Source organism: Bactrocera oleae, chromosome 4 (assembly GCF_042242935.1).
Source record: "Bactrocera oleae isolate idBacOlea1 chromosome 4, idBacOlea1, whole genome shotgun sequence".
Taxonomy (NCBI): Eukaryota; Metazoa; Arthropoda; class Insecta; order Diptera; family Tephritidae; genus Bactrocera; species Bactrocera oleae.
Window position 1 is genome coordinate 53,317,916 of NC_091538.1, and position 26,108 is coordinate 53,344,023.

Consider the following 26,108-nt stretch of genomic DNA (forward strand, 5'->3'; position numbering starts at 1 on the left):
AACAGCTTGTTCATATGTAATTCTCCAGGTAAAATATGAAATACTCGTTCGTCTGAGTTGACTATGGCATTAGCCATTTCACGCTTAGTCAAACTTGGATCTTCACTAACAATAATATGAATCTGCTCAATGATTTCTGATGTGGTTGCGGTTTTTGGTCGTCCTTCGCGTGGATCATCTTCGAGCCTAGTACGAACACGTTTAAATTCACCAGTCCCAAATTCAACGGTTCGTTTTGAGGGTAAGAACTCCTTATACACTTTCAACAATTGTTCATAAGTTTCCATCACCTTTCAAAACAAAGAATCAAATCAATGCGCGATATTCAATTTTTTCAAATTAAAATAAATACTCTGACACGTCAACTTCAAATGGCTTTTAAACAAAGAGTTAATTGACGGAGTGACTTGTAACTTAGCATGTGTTCTCACGACAGATTTGCCAATTTGGAACTAGTAGTGCTATATCTTGATGAGACCAACCAACTTTTCAACCAACCTGTACATATGTATGTATATGCTATAGTGGTCAGATCTTGGCAATTTCTTTGAAGATTGTACCGTTGAGTGTTACAAACTTCGTGGCAAACTTAATATACCCTGTTCAGAGTAATTTCAACCCATGCAATATGTGTCCAGAACATTGAGTTTACATAATTTTATAGGGAAGAAGAATCAACTTCATAAAGGTAACAAAAAAAAAAATTGATGTTTTATTTAAACTAATACTATAATTTTATATGCGCTACAAATAAAAATACTATCCATTAACACACTAATACACACGCATATACATACATATGAATATTCGTATACATAAGTATTCATTAATAACCTCGCACCAGACTTCTCACTCACTACTCAAGAGGGTAGTTTTCGAAATTTTGCTTTTTGCACTGCATCTCTGGCACATATCAACATTTCACGAATTACTTAGACCTCTCAGCAAGCAGCAGCCGCCTTACGTCTGTCGTTCCGTATGGATGAGCGCTAGCTAGATTAACGGTAATGCTGATGCTAACACGAACATAGTCCACATAGCCGAGCCGAACACGCGCACAAAAACACACAAACAAACATGAACCACCATATACACGACCTCCTTCCACCAGCCCAGGTCGGCCGCAAACCCAATAGTCCGACCGACCCCAACAACTGCAGCCAGGCACTACTGTAAGTGCGAGCGCCTACCCGTCAGCGCTTACAGACCCAAGCCAACGCGAGCACACTGAGAGCAGATCTAATGACGAGAGCGACAAGCGAGTCAGCAACACATAGAAAACGGTAAATCACAAGGCGAATGTGCTAAACGAAGCTGTGACCGCAAGGATTTTTATAGCATCGCTAGGGCGCTTGCGACAGCACGAAATTAGTTACAGAAAACTGACGCTACGCAGTAGATCTAGTGCTGACAGCCAGTGTGTATATACTTGCTTAAAAAGATTAGCAAATAGGAAACATCAATAATTCCGAGTACATATTAAAAGTGAATACAGACGCCATGTCGCAAAAATCTATACCAGCGGCGCATACTTTCGAAAATGATAATAGTAAGTGTGCCAAAAACAACTAAAGAACAGTAAATTTGCAGTATTTTCCTCAACTTACTACACACGAGTGGCTGTTTGTGTGCACGTGTGATTTGCCATTATGTCACTGATTTACAGCATAACAGATTGTCTGTATCCTGACAAGTGGCTGTGTTGCTGTGCTCTTGTTGTAATACCTCCAATTTAGCTTCTTTCCTGCGCTTAAGTTGCTAGCTAGTGAAGTGTTTGTTTGCTTTTTCATCGCCAAAAATGTGTATACAGCAACAAAGTATAAAGGAATATACATACATACATTTGTGTATGTATGTGTTGTGTTAGTGGCTGCTTGGAGTACGTTATCATTACTGGCGAAGGACACAAGCGAGCAGTTGAATACTTGTACGCTAGCTGCTTCTATCGTCCTCCTCTTTATTGCTTTATCAATTCTGTTTTGCTTTTTATCTTCACCTCCACATTAGTTGTCGCTGCTTTCTCGTCGCTGGTTGTTTAGAAAAACGAAAAGGATTTAGCTTCAGCGTGCAGAGAAAGAGTCGGTTGGGCTGATGCTGTGAGCGCCAAGTCAAATTGCGGGTGTTTAGCGTGTATAAATCGTGGTGAATATCGAAAAATTATTCGTTTTCACCGCAAGTTTATAAATAAGATATGCTGTGAGCCAATTTTTTTTGCTTTGTATTTATTAAGTGACTAGCTTAATTGTCATAAAGAACCAATGTAAGAAAACCAAATAAGGGAGTCATCTCACTAGTCTTGTGGCAAAGTACATACCAATGTATGTACATATGTATATATTTCTGCTGCCTAACGGTATAATGTTACTCTCTTTATTTTCACTTAATTTTATTGAGATATCTTACTATAATACCGTTACATCCGATATAAACTAAAACAAGAAAAAACGTTAACTTCGGTTGCTCCGAAGTTGTAATACTCTTCACAAATACTAAAGATTTCATACAAGAACTTGATTTTGATCGATAAGTTTGTATGACAGCTATAAGCTATAGCGGTCCGATCTAAATATTGTAATTTCTTCGGAGATCGCATCGTTGGACAATAACATGTGCCAAATTTCTAGAAGATATCTCATCAAATGGGAATATTTTCTATACAAGTTGTATGACAGCTATATGCTAGAGTGGTTCGTTATCGACGTTTTGCGGCAAATGAACATCTTTTTATGGAGAAAAGGGCGTGTACGAAGTTTCAGATCGATATTTCGATAATTCTTGTCCCGCTGAACCAGAAGGGGAAGAAGAAGAAGCGAAAATCATTGTATCAAGTATATGGAACCAGACCAATACCAATTTATTCACATGGAAAGCTAGACCACATAGATTGAAGTTTCATGCATATTGACCGATGTATGGTATATGTTGTAAATACATCTGGTAATGCCGAAATTGGTATATTGGGACTAGTGCAAATACTAAACCAATTTTATTAATTTGTTGCAGCAGGTTTTTTTATTATCAAGTAAAGATTACCACTTATTTTTATTCAGATATCTTTACGGACCGACCGATATTTTTGGTCTGAAATCAGTGTCAGACACTAAGTTATTCATATTAGGTATCTGGTGACTTGTAACGTTAACCGCAAGTCTAATTGGATCATTTTTAGTTGGGAGGTGTTGTGTCGTTTGGACGCTAGACGTAGTTGAAGTCGGATTTTGCGTTTTTTCAGTAAGCAAAGTGATACTAAAATGTCGTAGTAATATGTTGAACCAGAGTTAGTTAAAATTGGTCGAGTAGTACCAGCAACTGGTATAAAAAATTCAGCAGAAATCTAAAGCAAGAGTGTTGTTTCTCGGTTTATAGAACCTTTTTTTTAAATAAAACACAGGAAAATTGTAGAAAATTTCTCTATGTTTTGGCTTTGTTTGTTCTCAATTTTTATGAGATTCAATATTTGCAAAAAATGTCCACCATATGGCAACAGTACGTGCAGATTCTCATATCGATCCAAATTTGCCACGCCAAATATTGATTTCTAGGCATTTAGTCGTAATAGGTTTAGCAACAGAAATCATTGACTTGGCGTGCTCACGCAAAAAAGAGTCTGAAGGAGCCAAATCACACATCCTAAATGACCAGTTAATCATTTTTCGATATCATTTGGTAGCAAAAAATTAGATCCAATAAAGTGATGGGCTTCAGTATGGCGCTGTATGATTTGTTGCTAACCTTATAGAACCATTGAGCACTTAAAAAAATTTATATTGAGGAAAGGGTACAAAAAGTTGGAAACTATTGATCTGTAGTGCTCACCAATGACGGTAACGTTGCTCTTCCATCTTCAGTTGCAGTAAAAAACTTGGGTTAATAATGCCTTCACATTAGAACATGAGCATTAGAGTCTTTCTTTGTTCTCTCTAAAATAAAATAAATTCAATATCTCTATATATTTTCTAAACCAATTTCTTTCCATTTGGCTTATGAACGGACGACGTGATTTTTTAAGTAGTTCTACAGAAGACTGTTCATTTACCCAAACCAAGTTGCTTAAAGAGATCAAACCAGAGTGTCGATATCACAGAATAAATGAGACTTGTACGCGAATAATAAATGAATCGAAAGTAATGACTTTGCATACCACATAGCTATCAATTTGAAAAAAATTAAAGCGAAAACAGAAGCAAAGTTCTTTTTCATTAGCTCTTACATAGGCAGTAACTATGAACGATAGCTCAAGAACTACAAATAAGTCTATAAAGTCGAGATGCTTGATATAGCAGGAGTCAAGTAGTTCTCCGATTTAACCTAGAAGCCCTTTTGCTCTCAGTTAGATTGCCAAGCGTTAATTAAGGTGAACTGCTGAGTCAATACCTAGCCTGAAAAAGAACAATTATTGAAATAAGTATCTATAATAATCTTTTACAAGTTTTAAAAGAATCACAAATATTGTAAATTTGCGTATAGTTTTCTACAGAGGTTGAGTCCTTTTCCTTAAATCTCACTTTAAATTTACTTCCTAGCAGATGAAGCTTAGTGATTCCAGATTGTAGAATATGTTGTATTATATAACGAGCCGTTCCTTCCAAGCAAATACTCGTATCTTAGAAGTATTTCATTGGTATAGAGTTTCGAACATTCAGTTTGTTCCTCAATTAAACAATATCGATTGTGTGATGTGTGCTTTGGCACAATTCAAGTTCTTAACTCCTTAACACATATATTCTCATAAAATCGCATGCCCATCTTACAGATTACTACCAAATCAGCGATGAAGATCTCGAAGACTGCGATGATCTCAACGATGACTGCCTACTAGAAGAAGTGGTAGAGGGTAGCAATGGAAACAGCATCACAATCGGTGGACGTGGCCCCTATGAACGTGCTTGGACCTCCGAAGCAACGCGTGCGCTCATACACATACGCGGACCGATGCAAGGCATGTTCACGGAGGGACGTCAAAAGCGTACAGCGCTTTGGTTACACTGTACGCGACAGCTACAGAAATTGGGTTTCCGTTATAGCGCTGCGAAGGTACAAAAGAAATGGCACAATATATTGATTACGTACAGCAAGAATTTGCCGAAGAAAAAGTCCAGTGGCTATGTACATTGGGAGTTCTTCGAGGAGATGCATAAATACTTAAAGGATAAGCAAGTAGATATATATGATTTTCAAATGCAATCGACCCCATATACGAAATCAGCTATACAACAACAACAACAACAGAAGCAACAACTACCGCAAACTGCAGCCTTTCGTGAGCTCAAACAAGCGCCCGCACTCACGAATGAACTGATGGCACAATTCGACGGCAATCAACTCTCGTTGCTGGCTAACACCGCCGAAACGAATTTGGACAAATCCAATGATGAGTTCGACGAGGATTCGACCATAATGTCGGAGTTGAAACAACCAAAAATGGAATTTAATGACAGCGAATTGCCATTGGAAATATCACATGCAAACGGCTACGATCATAGCGGTAATAAGTGCGACAACGCCCATTTTCCGTCTGTCGTCAATGCGGCGCAGGACGATGGTGTCTGGTGGAAGGACTATTTCGAGCGCAAACTGGATGTGGAACGTGAAAAAATCCAATGTCAAAAGGAGTTGCATCGCGAACAAATGCAATTCCAAAAGACGACCGCACTGCAACAAGAGAAAATCGAGCGCTTGAAGATCGATGCAATCAACAATTTGACGGCGACGCTGCAGAAGCTGGTGGAGACGAAGAATCGCAAAGCGTAGTGGACTGTGAAATGATGAATTTTCATTAATTTTTCATTGTTTTAGGTTAGTTAAGTTAAGCCTTTGATCATTAGTCGAAAAGGCTTAATAGGAGTTACGATTTATTTGAGTTCATGCCTCTGGTATATTTGTGGAACATACATTTTTATTTCATACACATATAAGTATATTTTCGGTGAAGTTTCATACATTGTTATTAAAAAGTTTGACCTTAGAAGTCATAATATTTTATTTTGGGAACATGAATCAATATTCAAATTGTATTTCTCATAACAACCCACATTCGAGTTAAGTTAGTTTGCCTGGAGGCCATTTCTGTTTGTGTACATAATCTTAGATATATTATTAAATGTAACAATTTTTAAAACCTGAATATAAAATAACGAGTACAACTTTACACTCACATTGTTTTATTATGTAACACATTCAAAATTACATCAACATATCTGGTATAATTTACTGCATTTAAGGACCACCCTACAACTGCCAATCGATTTCCAACACTGTAGCTATTGAAGTGGCTTTACTTTCGACCCTCTCAGTGCCATAGCTGATAATCCACAAGTCCGTTGAGAAAACCAAGCATTCGCCAGCACCTAAACGTATATTCACCACAGGACAGCGATCTTGACAGGGTTGCTTCGGGCGCAGATGTATGTCAAAGTGGCCGCTCAGTTGCTGTACGAAGATCAGGCCTTGTAAATAGATTTCATTTAATTTTTCTTTCGCATAGTTTTGCGACAGCAGCAACCAGCTTGAGTAGAATGGCTCGAGGTGTAGTGGATAATAGTAGGGTCGTGTCACGTAGCGACGGGAAGCCTTTACAGCGGCTCGCTGACAATTACGCAGCTGTAGGAACCATTTATTGTTGGCTGGTGTTGTGCTCTTAATCTTCTCCAAAGCTAATTCTAAATTAAAGAGCTTTTTCAGCATTAAATTCGTGGAGACATCGCACGGTTCACTTTCTAGAAAATCCAATGAGGAGTTGTACGCTTGATTGAGCAGCGTGGAGAGTGTACGCGGTTGGTGCGAATCGGTCACTATTACTGGCCAACCACGCTCGAGGTACATTGATTGCAATGTTGAGAAGGTGATATTCGATGTAGTGGGAATGCGTTCTGGAAGTGAGAGATTATTGAAAATGAAATTACGGACCGATTTCATGAGCAGCTCCTTGGGGAGTAAACAACGAGTGCAAAATTTCAGATCGATATCTCAAACCTTGAGCGATTAGTTAGCGTATATTCAGACGAACGGACAGAAGGACAGGGCGAAGTCGACGCTGATCACGTTTTGTTCTGAATGTTACAAACTTCGTGGCAAACTTAATACACCCTGTTTGAGGTATAAAAATAAATTTAGCATCAAAACTTGTAGGAGTAGTTTCCACTACCCAAATTTATAATCCCACCGTATTGGAAAATTTCCCAAAGTTAACGACAAGGATCACAAGCGGATGAAACAACGAAAAAGCTCTCTCTAGTGGGAGCTTTGAAAAGAGACAGTCGATGTATCGATATATGTCGACGTATATTTTCACAAAAATCACAATTACATTTTTTTGAAGCCCCAATTTAAATATAAGACATCATATTACTACAAATTCCGTGAGCAATACTCACCCAGCGTCTCACAGAGCACACAATTTGTCGCTTCAGTTTCGTAGCGCTCCGAGATCTTAGTTGTAGGTGCCACATTAGGCTCGTCCACCTTATACACCGTACGTTCAATCAGACAGCGACTATTATATAACGGTGTCCAATCCCAATAGGGCAACACCTGTATCAGCAACAATCGTCCAATGGCGCTGACAAACCAACTGAACTCATCGCACCAATTGTAGAGGAGACACAAAGCACCGAAGACGGCCAAAACAACGCATGCCACCGCCAAATATCTGTTGCGGTGACGTTGCAATAACGGCTGACATATGGCACGCATCTCGTCGTCGCTGAAGCCCTGCTTCTTGCACTCAGCGAAGAAATCGACAAATTCTTGCTCCAACGTTGCCATGATGAGGCGTCTGCACGCGAACTCTTTGCGGTCCCAAATGAGCGCCAGCAGTTCCCCGGTGGCGTTAGCTGATGCAAAAACGGAACGTGCAAATGTGGCAAATTGCTATTTGAGGCTGCCACAGCACATGCGCGCTGCTCGCATGCCTGGCTGCCAGCACATTTGTCGATAAGCGAGTTAAGGAGTTTAAATCGAATTTAACACTTCATTGCATGCGAAATTGAAATTGAAAGTGTGGTGCGATTTGTCGGGCAAAATTGTATAGGGGAAAGCAGAATTAAGAGTGAAAGGAAAATTAAAAAAAAATATATGTATATTAAATTCACAGACACTTACAAGTATGTATTTGCTGCTGGTATGCTGCCCCCAAGCTGATCCATATTTGATTAAACAAATCGTTAAATTCTTAAAAGTATGTAAAAGAATGCTTGTTTTAACCTTCGAAGAAAATAAAAAAATATTATTTAGTCTTGCCATAAATTCTGTAACAAAGTCTACAATGTATACAACGAGTACAAATTCACAGAAAAAAGTACCGTTATTTTTATAATAATTTTTATACAGTGTAAACTCAAAAGGTGGAAAAAAAGCAAGAGAAATTTATGAGATTCTCAAAAAATTTTACATTTCGAGAATGTTTGTTTACCACATTATTGATTGTTTCTTCCAAACGTCTACAGTTGATGACAGAAAGAGAAGTGGCAACCCTCGTGTGATTCAAACCAATTCAGGCATATACTGTTCTCGAACGCACTCACTGAAATCCCCTTTGATCACATAAAATTATGTAAAGGGAAATGTATATCGTATATCGACGAGATCAATGTCAAAACTTACTCGAGATAATCTCCACATGAAAGCCTACCGTCGGTCAACTCGTCATCTTCTGACAACACGCTTGAAGAAGTTTTAGAAGGCGTGGTAAAGCAGTTCAGCAATATTCTCTTCAGCATTGGATCCTCCAGCAAGATCCTGCTCAGCACACAAGTTAAAAACCACCGAGCAGCAGCTTAAAAGCAATATTTCTGGTTTCATAACTGCAGATGATTGGCCATTTAGAAGCCTAGATTTGAATGCAGCTTGTGATAAAAGTTTAAGAACATGGCCTGTCAAATACCCCACCAAAAATTTTGAAAGTCTCTTATAACATATGGTTCGAGCAGCGTCGTCAATACCAAACGAAACTGTGCTTGATGCTATATATCAATGGCCGAATCGTTGGAGAGCTTGTGTGAAGCAAAAATTGACCATTTCGAATAAATGGTTGTCATTTAATATTTATTAATGCATTATTAAATAAAATCAATTTTACTAAAAAAAGTGTTATAATTTAATTTTTATATCGATCTGAACTTGTAACAGAACTTATGGCACTAATAAATATATAACAATTGCTCGGACTATGATAGAATAACAGACTCTTTCTGACGTCACTTAAAGAAAAAAGAAGATATCAAAGCATGAAAAGTCCCTAAATGTTTGAATATAGTGTTGACAAAACAGCAGGACCAACCGTTTTTAACTCAAACAAGTGTCATTTGTGGATATAATAAATATATAGGGTCGAATCAAAAATAAGTGAAACTTGCTCGTTTGTTTTAAGTTTAAGAAGTCAATAAGAAGTGAAAAATTTAAGATATTTCATAACGACATTTTTTTTAGACATTATTTAAGGGAATCGCATTCAAACTGAACGACCAAAATCAAGATGAAGAACCTTTCATACACGTTTATACTTTAAAAAATGCAGTCGAAATTATGTTATTCAAAATTTGTTGGCAACGTTTCTCATTAGCATCTTCGTTAGAAATCATTCTTAACCTGTTTACTTCGATTACAATTATGGAAACCATTATTTAAGTATTTTAATAATCATGATATGAATATAATGATCAAATAATTATAAAGAGTTGATGATCCTTTTCTAAAATATCAACCAGAGGCCTAGCCTTCTATGAATATTTCCTTTAAAGGATCAATTTAACTGATAAAAAAACAAGAAGAAACGTTAACTTCGGTTGCATCGAAGCTACTTGTATAATGCCCTTCACAGAACTTGATTCCGATCGTTCAATTCGTATGCCAGCTATATGATAAAGTGATATAATCTGAACTAATTTCTGCGGAGAATGCATTGTTGCGATAAATAATAATCCATGTAAAATTTCATGAAGATACCTCGTCAAATAAAAACGTTTCCCATACAAGTACTTGATTTTGGTCGGTCAGTTTGAAAGGCAGCTATATGCTATAGTGGTCCGATATCGGCCGTTCCGACAAATGATCAGCTTAGTAGAGAAAAGAACGGGTGCAAAATTGCAGATCGATAGCTTAAAACCGGAGGGACTAGTTTGTATATATACAGACAGACGGACTTAGCGGTAAACTTTATATACCCTGTTTAGGGTATAATTAACAGACGGCAACTCTTCGCAAAAATATTTTCAGCGAATATCACTTTGAATATACATACGTATTATCAAGTTTGTTGAATTTATTTTTTGATAGCCAAATTGAATAATTTATTAATTTTGTCAACTGAATGAAAGAAATAATTCTAAAGAGATATAAGCTCCCCTCCAAAATATTTTCAACTTTAAGCTGTTTTGAGTTTCTTATTGTAAATTAATTGATTTAACGGAATGGAAATATGTAAGGATCCTTCTCTGGCCAACTTTAATGCCATACACCTTAAACTATTTTAATATTATTACTTTAGCTTATCAAATTTATGGTATTAAGTTTTTTAAGTAGGTGGTAACCCTTCACAAAAAATACTGCATTTATAAACTTTCGCATCTGTGATGATACCCATAATCACCACTTGCTACAGAAATAAATATGACTCTGAATTACTCACGTTCCTCTCCGATAGAACCGAGACCAATCTATAGTATTTTCCAATATTTCTAGGAATATGTGGATTGATTTCATAATGTTCCTTTAAAATTGATATAACACATTAATGCCTCTTAATTGATCTCAGGACAGATAGTCCAGAAGTCCTATTAACATTTTTATCAATCAAGCATAAATGGTGTTCCAGTCAGGCTTTAGGGACAAGATTGCTTTAATTTTTTTCAAATTTATAATCTTCGTAAAACTTTTATTTCTCAAATTTTTTTTTTTTGCTCTCAAATAATTCGACAATATATGTATTTTAATTATAGGAAAATAACTTCCTTCATTTAATTGCCGTCTTTAGGAAACATACACTGCGTAAAGAAGTTACGAGACGCGTTGCACTCTGCATTATCATTCCAAATAGAGGTGGGACAATTTTTGTAGGTCTCCACATTGACGCAAGTCATCAGCACGGCGCTTAATGGCGAACATTTACCCATTCTATCCTCAAATTCAGGGTGTTTGCTGGCCTTCTCAGCTATTTTATCCTTCAAATCGCTAAGCATCTCTACGCAAGTCTCGAATGATTCTTCCATAACGGCAGCTATTTCTTCATTATCCATTACGACTGTGTCGAGTAACGCGCTAAATTTGTCAATATCGGGTTCGCCGTTTTCGCCCATCACTCCGGTGTTGTTGAAAATGCACTCGATCAGGCACTGTCGGATGGGATGGTTAGTAAAAGTAATTTAATGTTCAATATTTATCTTTAATATATACAACCCAGCACTTACAGGTGGTGGATGATGATGATGATGATGATGGTTAAACTTTGGTGGACCGCCACGTCCCATCGGCGGTGGTGGTGGCGGTTTGTTATATTCAGCACATTGCTCCTTCAGTTCATCAGTACTGATATCTGGCACTGGGCAGCACATTTGTGGCGGCTAAAGAGAATATATTTATACATTTATGTAAAAACTTATTCAGTGGAATCTAAAGAAACATATTTCGTACGAGCGTGAATCAATGAATTCTATAGTTTTTCAAGATTCCATGACGCAGATCAGGTTAGCTTTGTGGGGACTTGTCTTTGCTAGGAACGTTATCACTAAAATATACTGAATATAAAGTCATCTGGCTAGGTATTCTGCCAGTTCTATTCTCTACGATTGTTGGACAGACTAAAATACGATTATATGATCCCTATGTTTAATGAAGTTCTGAGCTCAGAAAATTTGAGCAGCTACCGAACTTAGTTTCTAGAACCACAACTTTTTATATTTTTCTACAACTTATAAACTCGTCATGAAAGAGAACTACGAAATTAGGTCGAAGCAGTCGAATGTGTCTAGTTGAGAAAATAGTATGCGATACAGTCCTACTGTTAAAGTTAGATTGCTGCAATAGAGTAGCTTTAGAGTCTGAAACGTCGTGTCATCATAAACGAAATTGTGGGATCACAATCTTTTGAGCTTTATTTGGCTGACCTTCTTGCTTGTGGTGCGAGTCTGCTAGCGTTAAGCTTTCTCTGCGCTTTAAATTGTTGTGTCGATTTTTAAAGAAAGACTTTGATTCCATCGGAATCGAAACTGGCGATACCTCGAGTAATGAGTAGTTATGCACTAGATTATAGAGGTCATTCACTATAAACTACACAGCTTCAAAGCTTTCGCTTATAATGCTGTCAGCAAAAATGTCGAACACTTTTCAGCTTATCTGCGTTCGCAGATAGCTTGGTGTTGGGGTTCCAACATGGTAACGAACTACGAAGAATAGTTGTCAGGTCTTGCCATTATATTGTAATTAATATTATAATTTCATGTAGATAAGTTGCAATCGCCAAACTCCGTCTTCAATCACCAAATTTCTGTTCATTTAAGTTCAGTATTATCGATTTTCATAAAATTTCGGTTTTTTTAGAAGAAATTTTAATTTGAAATAATTTTTTGATCTACGCCCGTCTATGAAAATGCAATTACTTACAATATGACGTGGCGGCTTAGTGCAATCAACAGTTTCATCATCTGCGCTAGCGTGGCACTAAAAAATTTTTATTTTGAATATAACACATTAGCACACATATTGTGATATTAAATTAAATTTCTCACCACAAATACAAAAATCACTACAAAAAATCCAAAGTCTGCCTTCATATTTGAAATTTGGCTCAGAAATGACAAATTTCAACTGATGTTTAGCAGGTCCAGACTCGGCATTTTATACAAAGTTCTATTCTATAGTTTTAAATAAATAAAAAAAATGGAAAAAAATTTCAAATGCTTGCACGCTTCAGTGCCGCTAAATTAAATCACGCTTGGAGTTCATTTGATTTGATATGATTTTATTATATATTCATCCTATATATATATATTTATATATGTGTACATATATATGTAAAAAAAATAATTTTTTGCACAAGTGACGGTTTGGCGCTGAAAATTATTATAAATAAAATTATAATCAATTTATGAAATGATTCGAAATGTCCAAGTCCTCTTCCACTGTCCATACCTATTGACATCGTGATTTTTTTTTAACATAAATATGAACGAAGAATAACTTCGACACTCTTCAGTTCTTATTTATAGTTTAGTAGAAAATCCAAAATATAATAATCCAACGCATTCTGCTTAGAGCTAAGTAGACAATTGCTTAAAGCTCTCACATTAAAATGTTCATAGCTCCACAAGAAATTGTTAAAATATTGACAGTCAGAGCTACAAATTTTTTCTACAAAAAATTTAGATCAGTATCACCTTAAAAATTGAACTGCATTCGAATAATATTGAAAATATATACATTTTTTTTACCAAAGTCAAAATCGCGAAGCTCAAATAGATAGTTTAACGAAAGCTTAGAAATAATGAATGTTTTCAGGCGATTTTAAACTCGTTCAGTAACATAGAAACTGTCATTTGGCGTAGCACAATGCGCCGAAGAGAACAATATTTTCTTAGAGAGTGACAGTTTCATAATGATTTTGGATACATATTCAATCAAAGTGCGTTTATAAATATTATTATTTTTCAATCGTTGGTAATATGCCCAAATTTAAGCTGTGGACCTTTAGTTTTTTTTGAAATGAAAAGTCATCCCGCATTGCCTATACCGAAAACTATTTCTTGCGGTTTGGTAATCGTATATTCAGTCTCCAATAATATACCACAGAAACTATTGTAGGATCACTTCACAACTTTTGATGATTTGAGGTGGTCTTCACTTGTGAGCAGATGAGATTTCGGTTGACTGACTTGATCTGCCACGAAGTAAAACAATTTTCCAATAAAACCAATATTTTGGTGGTCAGAGGTTCTTTAGAGATAAATTCCTGAAAACATTACGAAAATGATGTCGGTACCCCTACAAAAATTTTTTTGGTAAGTCCCCTGGAATCTAATGTTTGCGAAATAAAATTAAATAGCTTTCACACACTGCCTGTTTGTTTAACAACAAAATTTCATTAACTATGATTACAACAATTATTATTGCGAATTATTAGTTCTAGTTCTAATTAACGGAGAATAGATTTGCTGTCAACGATTATTAAACTGGTGACTGAACCTCATTTGTGGTATTATATATTTGCATAATTATAAATATATAATATTTTGTATTAAATGATTCACAGATAATATTTGTTTTTTGTTATTTAAAGAGCTAGCCATATAACAAGTGGTGAAAATATTACGTTTTAGTTCACAGTTCTACCTCTCAGGTCAACCCATTTTTTGAGTAATTAACTCATTATCGAATCAACAATGTAAACTCGAATAAGCTCAGCTCCCCATGATAAGGTTTCCAGTACATTTTTGTAACTTCTGTTAAGACTCTTCTGCTGTTTTTCTAAATGAGTTGAAACGTGCAACACTGGTGGTATTGGTGGATTCGCCGTTAACCAACAATTACGACAGATTAAATGGTATGAAAATGATGGTGTTCTTAATTTTTTAAAAACTGAACAAGTTAGCTTTGTTAAAATGAGCATGAACATTGCTTACGAATAAAAATTCGAAAGATTTGCTGAAAGATGAAAGGAATAGAGTCCTGATCCAGGTTCAGGTTATAAAACTTACTAACCAAGCTCTTGCTATAGTAATGTCTTACAAGTTCTGCTTATTACTCGGAAGTATTTTTCAAAACTCTGCTGTTAAAAACCGTTTGAAGTTCTATCTGAGTTTTCGATTCGGCTTATAGCGGTTCTCTGCTTCTTAGACTGATTGTACATAAGTATTTCCTTTTCGAATAAGTCGTACAGTCATTAAATCGGCTCTCGGTTGTAACACGTAAATACTAAACAATGCAAAGCAGCTCTGAAGAAAAAATTTAAGTTTAGAGAATCTCACAACATTTGTTTGGACTTTCAAATTGTTTGATTTTCCTCATTCATTGTTCAGAAGCCTAATCGGTTTACCATCTTAATTCTATTCGATGAAATTTCAGGCTAAAATTCAAATGATCAGGAAGCAGGTGGTTGCAACAAACCACACGATTTTCAGCCTTAATTAGTGTAGCTATAAAATTCTACTTGACAGGTATAGTAATTGACGAAATGTATTAAATATTTCGGGATCGGCAGGTCATTGTTAGATAACAATATTTGATATTGATATTGGGTTGTATTGAACTTGGTTGGGATTGCACCATTGTTTGTCTCGTCGTCCGGATCTCAGCATTCCAACAAGTTGGATTTCCTAAAACGCAGTTACTGACATTCTCTTCCTACTGATATTTCTGGTAAATTAAGCAGTCACTTCTATCAGGGTGGTACTGTTGTAAGTCGGGTATCGGAGGAGAGGTGGATGATATTATGGACTAGAAATGTGGACCCATCAGGTTGTTTTGTTTGTTGGTATATGAGCGACAATTAAGACTTTATGTAACATTGATCATTTTGAAGAGTTCAAAGCAAATGGTAAACTTATGCGTTCAATACATAAATATAACGGAAATCCGAATACCCAGTAAGGACTTATGGCTCTCTCAATAAGCTGCCGTTTGATCACTGCTTCTAGTTTATATACCATATGTAATTCTTGCCATAAATATATGACACTCGACAAAGCCATATTCTTATACAACCTTAATGTATGAAGTTTAATTGTTACAATTGCAGAAACAGAATTAAATTTTTAGTTTAAATTATTGATTTCCAATTACTATCATCACCACTCATTCACTTAGCCTAACTAATTTCAACCGAGACACAGTTCAAGCTGACTGATACATTATTATACATATGCTATATACGTTGTCTCTTTTCCAACAATAAATCGGACTCCTTCGGCGTATCAGACACCGACAAGAAAAGCTTTTAGCGTAAATTTAGCAAACAAAGATAAATGTAAAGAAACGTTCCAATTGTTCCTGTATATACATATGTACACTTGTATGTATGTAGGTGTACACATTAACATAAGTCCGACCCAGCAGCAGCAACTACTTTTACTTTTTATCAATAAGCCAATGGTACTGCCAGACAGGCAAACGTAGTTTATTGCAAACAGATGGGTGTAAATCGTGCGAAGATAAATACTACCATGACGACTACCTATGGACAGTTTAACCTTCCATGTATATTGGTAGGCAAATATATGTACTTGTATGTATGCAAAGATTTGTATGTACCGTTAATTAGTTAATGGACTTTACATCAAAGAGAAAATCAACGATTAGAAATGGTGAAGGTTGAGATGACAGGTTGTTGAAGTGATTTTATGTATAATAAGGTGAAATAGAACAATCATAACCAAAATAACCATTAGAGGAAGCTGAACGCCACCGAGAACAACTTATCAAATTGAAAGGAATGAATGAAAATGCCGAAAAACTCCCGGAGTTTGCGACAAGACAATATCTGCCCATTATAACTCGGCCTCATGTTGCAAGACCGGTTAATAACTATTTGGAAAGCACCGGCTGTGAAGTTTCATCCGCCTTATAGCCCAGACCTTTTGACAATCGGTCGATGCAGAACGTCCTCACTGAAAACCGGTTCACATCAGAACAGAGTATAAAAATTCTGATTGGTTATGTTATAGCTTCAAATGAGCAATAATTTTAATAATACTATTAGACATGTTTTCCTGAAATAAACGTCACATTTTTAAAGTCAAATTGTTATCGGAGGTTTTTATGTTATATCGTAATGTGGCATGGTGTAAAAGCTATTCTCGATCGCTAAAGCCAATTCTTTGTTTTCACTTAGATCTTTGCGGTGTGCTCATCTTTGACTATCGAGTCGATACATTTTTTTAATGAGTATTAACCTGGTAAAATAATACCTATTAATATAGTATGTCTAAAAATCTGAAATCCTTATTGTCGAGGAAATTGCTTATACCAAAGTAATGGGCTGCTAAATGATGTTCACAAAGCTATTATTTATTCATTAATAACCCAACGATTACGATCCACACGCCCAAACGACGCGAAGAACGCTACCGCATACTTGCGGACTTAGTCGAATCATAAAAAGCAATATTGCTTTTTAAACGTCGAGATCTAAAACTGTTCCACTAAAGACACCAAAATTTCAGCAACAATTATTAAGAGATTTATGTTTTATTAAGAGAAAATAATATAGTTTTTTATTGTTGAAAAGTGAGTCAGATAAATTAAATGTGCTCGAATTATAATTAAAATCATGGCAGAGGTAGGTTGCATTTTAAATTTCGTGATAAGAAAACAAAAATTAATTTTAATCATCGAAAATCGCTTTATGACTTTTTAAAATATTCACCATTAAGATCTATACCTTTCTGTATGCGTTTGAACTAATTGTCGAAACACTTTTGCCACTATTATTGAGGTATCTTCAAAACATGCGTTCTAAACGACGTGCAATGAGTGCTCGCAATGTCGTGGTGAAGAGTGATTCGTCTTCGGCTTTTGGTTTTCCTGATTTCTTGAAAAACAACTGGCAAACAAATGGTTGTGTACTACTCATAATTTACTGTTCTACGTTGTTATTATATGTTATATGTGATTTAAATAGTAAGGATCTGAACAAACTGGTCTCCACTATTTTAGAACCCCCAGTTCTGGTAGTAATTTCCAATGTCAGTTTTTTTAAGTCTGAGAGTCCTGCGAAGTAGAGGAAAATTATTAGACCAACCCAACCATATTTGTTTCATACTTGTAATATTCCCGCTATAACCTCTTGACGTTCATAAAAAATGTGTTAAATTAAAATACAACCCCACCCACATCTAATGTAACGCCATTTTAAATGATTCCAGTTTACGAAAAATATCTGAATTAGTGTTTCCAACTTGACACATGACAGTTCTTCTAGAAAAAGTTTTTCTTGAAAACAAGGACCTCCGCTCTGCCAGTTGACTTTTTACTATATAGTATGTATATCGGCAAACATGGGAGATATCTTAACTAAATAAAGTGGATATAATTAGGTTAGTAGAAGTGCAGCCACTTCGGTATTGTTACACTATTCGTAAGATCCTTAAATTTTGCTACCACGTTTAATCGTTGTGTTCAAATCATTTGGTGCCCTCATCGAAACTGCGTATCTCCATTATTTTTTTTACAGATAGACATTCAAGGTTTGGTACCTGATGAATTCCAAGAATTCTATGTCGGGTTTGTGTTAGAGCTGGGCACTCACAGCGGAAGTGTAGAACTGTTTTCTCGAGCTTGCAACTGCGGTAAATACTGTTATAAGATATTCCAATCTTTAACGCATATTCTCCGAATGGCCATAGCCACGTTATGGTTGCTGTAAATCTACATATACTTTTCTTGGACCCATTTAATACTTCTTGTCTTGTCATATTTTGGCCGTATCTGCTTTGCTATATTGCATGTGGTTATAAATTTCCATCTGTTTTGAGCTATTTGTTCAAATTGTGTATTGAGCTCACGCGGACGCGGTATTATCTCTGCTTCGGATTCGTCTAGAATGGCTCCTGATTTGGCCAACTCGTCTAATTTTATATTTATATATATTCCTACGACCGGGAACCCAAATTATGGTCAAGTGGTGTTGACCTGCCAGTGAGCTTAAACCCTTCCTATATTTGTTTACTAAGCTGAAATTAAACTTTGGCTACGATAAGGCTACCAATGCCGCCTGGCTATCTGTATAAGTATATATGGTAGCTTACAGCATCCTCCCGTAGTTATTCAGTAGAACATTACAGGCCTTCTCTATGCTAAGTTCTTCCGCTTCGAAGCTGCTAGCTGAGTTTGGTAGATATGCAGAGAGATATCATTAGATATACTTTCTTTAGCAAAATATGCAAAATATACTCTTTTTATCGATTTTTATTTCTCTGGTTTATTTTGTATCAAGTAGTTCGATCAGTAGTTAAGATATTTTTAATATTTATTTACTAATATTTTAATGAATGGAGCTTGTGTTTTAAGTTTCAATTACATTTTAATACTAGAATAGAATAGTATTGATTCAGCTCTTCCTACACTCTAATATGGTGAATGTATTGTTCGCTTTTGTAATATAGATTAATTTAGTGTAATGGAATCAGCACTTTGTCTAATACAATGTTCCGATACGAACGGCTTAAAATCTCAATTCATCAAATGTAATTATAAAATGTCTGCGCTATTTTTGTGTGTTTAAAACTTAACTACTTAAATTTAATAATATTTTACATATTCACCGACGCATTCCTCTTTTACCATGCAATTATTCAACGGTCACTTCGTCTGGCAAGACTTAATTCAATTCCTGCTGTCAAATTGTAGCTTGATAATTTAACTAAACTAAGCAAGCCTTCGAACAATTCGGCTATTGTGCAATTATCAAGTCTAGACAAATGCTTATCAGGTGTCTCAAATCAGAAATATTTGCATTTTCATATGCCGTTATGAGTCTCTAAGTACTTGTATGTATTTGTCTTTGTGTTGATGTATGAAAGTTTGTACGCGCTTAATGCTATTTTGCAAATATGCCAAACTTAATATAAGTACTCCTTTTCATATCTGTGCATAATGACCAGGAATAGTTGACTAAATATTTTTGGAGAATAATAAATGCTAAAAATACTACACATTTCAGATTATATTGCAATCATAGTTACATGTATGAATATCTCCTCGTATACTTTTGCATAAGTGCCTGCAAAGTGTAAGTTCATATCCCACCTATTTGTTGGCATAAACAGGCGCTTGATGTACACATTATTCACAGAGATACCCTACTTACTAAAGATTGCCTCAAATCGACTTAACCAGTGGAGCTGATGAATATTAATTTACTTTACTCTCTCTTTACAATTTATGGTATTAGTTGAAATTTTCAGTTATACTCAATATGATTTTAGCTTGGATCAAGTACTTATTTAGTAGCTATGCGATACAACAAGAAAATTTTGCTAAAATCGCCATAAAAAAATTTGCTCAAAAGGAGCGCTTTTTAGGTATGTAGGCCACAACTCCTGTATTCGGAAATTTTTTCCAGTTCTTGTTTGATATACCAAAAAGTGGCTTGATACAAATTATATGAGCACCGATGACGATGCACCCCAAGGATGTCGAACAGATCCAAGGAGCGAAAACTTCAATAAAAATTTACAATATGATTTTGGATAACCGTAAAAAGAAGTTGATCGAGATAGATGACATTCTAAAGCTATTCAACGATGTTTTTGATATTCTAAGAGATGTCACGTACTCATCTTCGTGATAATATACTAAATATGGTAGTTTCATTTATTTCGCAAGCACCATTTGTTTTTTACGCCCGCCTCCTGAGCAAAGAATAGTTATGTATATAAACGAGTGAAGAAGGACTCTTATAAATTCCTACCAGAACCGGTACTTCGTTACCGGATTCGGTTTTTATCTGGCCAACGGATATTTTTTCAGAGATTTAATCCTGTTGGGATCGTCAGGTTTTTAATATTTCTCTAATATCGACATAGAATGACAACCACCGCCTAATTCCTCTGATGGCTTGCTGACACTATTTCACAAATTAAATATTTTGTATGGTGTAGCCAATATGATTTTTATATGAAAATGATTTGAAAGTTGTAAGCGATTTAAGATTTAGACTTAGAATATGAAGTATTTCTTTTTCTACACAGATGAAACAGAGTTACCTCCCACTTACATATTATCATACAAATTAAAGAGTCAGCACATAATTTATTTTTTAGTAAATTGTTATGAACTTAGTGATGTCGTAATACTAAATAATTTACATTTTAGTCCCCCATAACTCCTGTAAATAATAAGTAGTTTGATAAAAGGTTAAGTTATAGATATACTTATATACAAGTATATATATTATATAAATATGTTCATATGTGGCAAGTATATGCTTTTAGAACTTGCTTAATATACTAAACTGCACATTTCTTATTTAACTGAGCGAAAGGTTAACTTCTTCTCTCAAAATTATTTATGATATACATAGTACTATACAGATTGGTTGAAAAGTTAGTTGGTCTCGCCAAGAAATAGCACTACTAGCTCCAATTTTTTTTTCCTCAAGTTGTTACATCTGTCGTGTGAACAAATGAAAAGTTACAAGTCATTCTGCCAATTAATTAATTCTTTCTTTACAAGCCAATTGAAGTTGACGTGTCAAAGTTTTTAATATGGACAAAATTTAATATCGTGCAGTGATTAGATTCTTTGTTTTGAAAGGTTTAAAAGCAATGGAAACTTATGAACAATTGTTGAAAGTGTAAAAGGAGTCCTCAGCTCCAAAACCAAACGTTGAATTTTGGGCTGGTGAATTTAAACGTGGTCGTACTAGGCTCGAAGATGATCCACGCGAAGGACGACCAAAAACCGCAACCACATCAGAAATCATTGAGCAGATTCATATTATTGTTAGTGAAGATCCAAGTTTGACTAAGCGTGAAATGGCTAATGCCATAGGCATCTCAGACGAACGAGTTCTTCATATTTTACATGAAGAATTACATATGAATAAGCTGTTTGAAAAGTTAATACCGCTCACGTTAACAATTCAACAAAAACTGGATCGAAAACGAACGTTCTTCTAAGTTCTCTGGTCTTATAACTATGGATGAGACTTGGATCTACCATCATGATCGTAAATTGAAACGAGGACGTTTACAGTGGAGTAAAGCTGGTTGTTCAGCTCCAAAGCAGGTGAAGTCACAACGATCGGGAAAGTTATGAATGTTATGGCATTAGTTTTTTGAGATGCAAAAGTAATTTTGTTGATTGATTATCTGCAGAAAGATAAAACAATCAACTCTGATATTGTTGAAGCTTTTTGGATCAGCTGGATGAAAATCAAGAGAAAACACCCGGTTTGCAGCAGAATATTTTTTATTAAAACAATGCACTTGCTCATAAAGGTGTTTTAACAATGACAAAATTCAACGAATTAAAGAACGAATTGCTTGGGCATCCACGGTATTCACCAGATTTGGCAATTACAGCCGTAGACGGGTATTTTGCAGAACTTCCGAAAAGTCATTATAGGGATGGCAAAAATTATTGGAGGATCATTGGAATAATTGTATTGAAGTTAAGGGAGATTATATTGAATAAAAAAAAATATATTTCGAACCAAAACCAATATTTTTTCATTTCGAGCGCAGAAACTTTTCAACCAACCTGTAGAAGGTCAAGATTGCTAAATAGTACCCTCATTCTTTTCAATGCAAAATTTCCTCTCGTCATGGGCACAGAGGTCCATTAGAAGTAATTAAGCATTTAATGGTACGATATACATATACTTGTATATGAGCTCGTATATGCTACGCTATAAAACTATGAGCAGTTGCCGATTGGTAAAATGCTAATTTTTATATATGCAATAAAGGATATACATACATATCTATGTATATTGCATAAAATATGTGGAATATACCGTATTTAAGAAAATAAAAGATAATTGTAAATAAAAGGGATGTCCAAAAAGGGAAAACAGTTACAAACTCTCTACACAGTGCATAAAGTAGCAATTTATTAAAAAAGCTTAAGTCGACATAAGTCAAAGGAAACTCATTGAATTACTCTGAGCAACTTATACGAGATCCCATGCATTGTTACCTGTAAAATACAAGAAAATAGAGAAAAAGTTACGAACGAACTTTTACTAGAAATCTAAATAGCTAACATAGCTTAAGGCGACTTAGGCAATTTTACTATTATATAGTATATACACATATGTACAAGTACATATACGTATGTATACCATATATTATATTTATGTAATTTTGTCTAGTGGCTCACTGTTATTACATTATTGGGATTTACATATGGCGGGTGATACTAGTGCGTGTTTAACGCTAATTAAAATTCTGTTTACATTTCACACTGAGCGGGGCGTAAAATTATTTTAATGAAGAATCAGATCAGATACGATTTAAGTTTTGGCTTTGTTTAAGAACAAAAATAAGTATTTTTATACTTTGACCTTCCTTTAGTGAATCGTAGTTTGCTTTGTTATTCCGATAACCGTGAACAGATTCTAATTAATATTGAAATTAGGTGCAATTTAATAAACAAATGTAACGAAACTTTATTTTTTCTTATTTTGCTTGTAATTATGTAAAAACAAAAAAACAATAAATAATTTACAACCATCAGCCAATTTTTGCAAAATTCTGTTTGTTGAGGTTAGGTTGTGAGTCTCTGAGCGGTTTTGGGTTGCACTGAATTTCTAATAAATTTTGAATGCTCTAGCGACGTGGCGGGTATTTTGGCACCAATAACTATTCATAGTAAAAATGTAAGTTGCATTGCATAACCAACCCCCACATGAGTTGGCAGACTCTTCGTGTAACCAGAGAACGTAATCTTCTAAGTTCTCTGGTGTAACCACGGCAGCGGAAAAGCTCTCAGTGAGTCAACAGTATTGTCCATAGACTTCGAAAAAGCCTACTTCTACTATGTGTTTAGTCATCAAGAGGCTGGGATAATTAATGGACAAAAGATATTTTATGTTTTGACCGATAATTTCGATACAAAGTCAGGCATAGGCACTATTATCCTTATATTAGCTATCTAGGGGCCTGAAAAGTTATAGTCCGATTTCGATGATTTTTAGATGAGTGGTACCATAGGTTGAAGTCATCATTTATTTTAAAGGTTCAGTTCGATATCTTTATTGTTGCTTGATTTATATAATTAATGTGAAAGAATCTGGTGGACCTGATCTGTTTTATATATGAAATAAGCGTAATTCGATTTTTCACATTTTAAACTGTAATTTCAAGTAAATATTATAAGCCAAATTTTGCTAAAATTTGTTGAGAGTTGCTGAAATATGAAATTTCAGTTTCGGTTGTACTACGCAGCTATATCTTTTAATATATTGTTCAAGTTCGCATCAACGTATTTAAACCTTCTTGAAGTCGTATAATGGAACTACTCGCTCAATTTAGCACAGTTTCGAAAAATCATTTTTAACTTGTCACAACCTGACAGTTTTCCTTGTACTTTAACATATATGGTAGTGGCTGCTTTTGACTCCTTAAACCTTGCAGAGTATCAAATGTACTACTGGCATAAATCATATAAACTGGTCTAAAAATAGAGATAGAAGAATAAGCGAATATATCACTCTACTCTCTTATATTCTCTCGTATTAAGTTCAACTAGGTAACCTTGTTGCAGCCTTCATTAGATAATTGAAAAGATAACTCCCGGATAGGTGGCGAATCGAACACGACTACTGTTAATATGCTTGTGAGCGTAAAATATTTCAATTAAGTATGCTATGCTAAACAAATTTATTCGCACTTGCCCTGTGATATTTATAAATATTGACCACCACGTGTTGTGCTCTCATTCATTCGTAAGATCACACGTGCCATTCACCGGTCGGTCATTGGTGCATTCATTCATGCACAATTTATGCGAGTGGTCGTCGACGTAAAGTCGAAAGTTTCAGTGCGCTGCTTGGTCATTGACTGGAATTCTGTGCTAGCAAACATACGCAAGCTTACATATGTATATACATTTGTAAACAAATATATGCATTCGAGCGCAGAGAAACCTATTTACATATTGGCCTAGGTATACGGCTGGTCACATATATGTATATACATCCATGTAAATAGTTGTTGATATCTATGGACTTGTGAATTTTTTGGCAAACCAAGCATTTCCAAGATAAATTGAAGCCAAGCGGCAACAATTGCAGCAGTAACACTTAGCACACAAGCAACAACCTGAGTTGCCGTTATTGTTGTTGCAAGCATTAGCCCTCGCTTGCCCGCTTGCCTCGACTCTGCCAACAGTTGCAGTTGCCGCAAAGTGCGCTTTGGTCAAGCGATAAAAAAAAGGTTCAATGGCCCTTTTCACGAAGTGCCAAAGATGTCGAAAAAGCCGCGTTGCTACACGACATGCCGCGCCCTGCGTTGCCAGAGACACTTAAAAAGGTAAACAACCAAACTGACCACAAATGTGCTTTTCTAGATATATGAGTATACAAGTATAATCGTTTGTGTAGGTATATATATAAAATATATGTTTCCTAAAGAATATATGCATCCACATGGATAAGTATGTGTATGAGCTGTCTAAATGCAATATTTTATGCGAGTTTATTTGTGCAGTGAACCCGAAAGTTGTTTTAAGTTGGATTTATGAGTTTTGATGTTCAGTGCTTCTCCAAGTTCAGTCTATTTTTATTGAGGAAATTGCAGTTATCAACAATGTAATGATCATATATTTTATGAGCATAACTGTATGCATTGTGGCCCATTTACCACCATAATAGTGTAATAATTGTAGAAAATTACTGAAATGCTTACAGACAGGTATAAATATCGTGGAAAAAATTCAACAGTGAACTTTTACAAACTTAATTTATCATTTTATGAGATCTAACCTAAAATTTCACTCTTTGAACCAGCCGAAGGGAAGGTGTGAAGCATAGCGGAAGTCTATCTTGCATCAGTTTGGTCTATTCGGGGTATATATTATATATAACATAGTAATCCAACTGCTAATCTATAATGTGGTGAGATTGCGGTGTTTTAAAGTCTCTCATAAAATTTAGTTCTTTTTAAGAGGCATAAATTTTTTTTTAATATTTCCTTATGTTGCTTGTTAATTGGCAGCTTCGATACGCCACTTCACTAATCGCGTTGTTAGGACTGCGCTATTTGGTAAAAAAATATATACATATATTTTGAAGCAAACACAAAGTCATCCAGTTGATCCTCCAAATTAAATTTAAAAATATATTTTTATTACTAGCATCGCTGCCAAATATAAATAAGACAATAGGATTCTCATGAATTACAGCAGTTTCAGATCATACAGAATTATTGTGATTTTTCGAAATATTCCAGGAATCAACCTTCATATATATCTGTTCTATGTAATTTCTAATATTCTTGATCTATCTAACAGATCAACCTCAACAAATTGCAACAGGCTCAACGCGCTTTGTCAAAATGCGTGGGTCCACACTAAGGAGAACTGTGCACCACATATGACCGGTGTTTCTAGCTGTTTCTATCTATCTGAGAGATACTCAGTTTAATTTCAGGCGCATATAAACTCTTTGCACTCACTGA

General features: G+C 35.3%; 3 protein-coding genes across 3 annotated transcripts; 1 reads left to right on the top strand and 2 right to left on the bottom strand.

Annotated features, from left to right (window-relative positions):
* Positions 1 to 1,362: 1,362 nt before the first annotated feature.
* On the top strand, positions 1,363 to 6,148 carry LOC106621207 (uncharacterized). The gene is made up of 2 exons (XM_014239954.3): positions 1,363 to 1,549; positions 4,754 to 6,148. The coding sequence occupies exons 1-2, from the start codon at positions 1,501 to 1,503 to the stop codon at positions 5,749 to 5,751; spliced, it is 1,047 nt and encodes a 348-aa protein (XP_014095429.1). The 5' UTR covers positions 1,363 to 1,500; the 3' UTR covers positions 5,752 to 6,148.
* Positions 6,116 to 7,814, bottom strand: LOC106621204 (uncharacterized). Its single transcript, XM_014239952.3, has 2 exons — positions 7,374 to 7,814; positions 6,116 to 6,869 (listed from the first exon to the last, which is right to left on the bottom strand). The coding sequence occupies exons 1-2, from the start codon at positions 7,762 to 7,764 to the stop codon at positions 6,229 to 6,231; spliced, it is 1,032 nt and encodes a 343-aa protein (XP_014095427.3). The 5' UTR covers positions 7,765 to 7,814; the 3' UTR covers positions 6,116 to 6,228.
* Positions 7,815 to 10,918: 3,104 nt separating this feature from the next.
* Obp49a (Odorant-binding protein 49a) lies at positions 10,919 to 12,817 on the bottom strand. The gene is made up of 4 exons (XM_014239953.3): positions 12,720 to 12,817; positions 12,595 to 12,651; positions 11,403 to 11,555; positions 10,919 to 11,327 (listed from the first exon to the last, which is right to left on the bottom strand). Exons 1-4 carry the CDS (start codon positions 12,762 to 12,764, stop codon positions 10,953 to 10,955), a joined length of 630 nt encoding a protein of 209 aa, XP_014095428.2. The 5' UTR covers positions 12,765 to 12,817; the 3' UTR covers positions 10,919 to 10,952.
* Between the last annotated feature and the right edge of the window lie 13,291 nt (positions 12,818 to 26,108).

Excerpts from the sequence above, each read along its gene's own strand:
- LOC106621207 (XM_014239954.3), top strand. The coding sequence starts at position 1,501 with ATGTCGCAAAAATCTATACCAGCGGCGCATACTTTCGAAAATGATAAT. Across the intron at positions 1,550-4,753 it reads TACTTTCGAAAATGATAATA|ATTACTACCAAATCAGCGAT; the intron begins GTAAGTGTGCCA and ends CCCATCTTACAG.
- LOC106621204 (XM_014239952.3), bottom strand. The coding sequence starts at position 7,764 with ATGGCAACGTTGGAGCAAGAATTTGTCGATTTCTTCGCTGAGTGCAAG. Across the intron at positions 6,870-7,373 it reads TGTGCTCTGTGAGACGCTGG|AACGCATTCCCACTACATCG; the intron begins GTGAGTATTGCT and ends TCTCACTTCCAG.
- Obp49a (XM_014239953.3), bottom strand. The coding sequence starts at position 12,764 with ATGAAGGCAGACTTTGGATTTTTTGTAGTGATTTTTGTATTTGTG. Across the intron at positions 11,556-12,594 it reads CTAAGCCGCCACGTCATATT|CCGCCACAAATGTGCTGCCC; the intron begins GTAAGTAATTGC and ends TATTCTCTTTAG. Across the intron at positions 11,328-11,402 it reads ATCATCATCATCCACCACCT|TGCCTGATCGAGTGCATTTT; the intron begins GTAAGTGCTGGG and ends CCCATCCGACAG.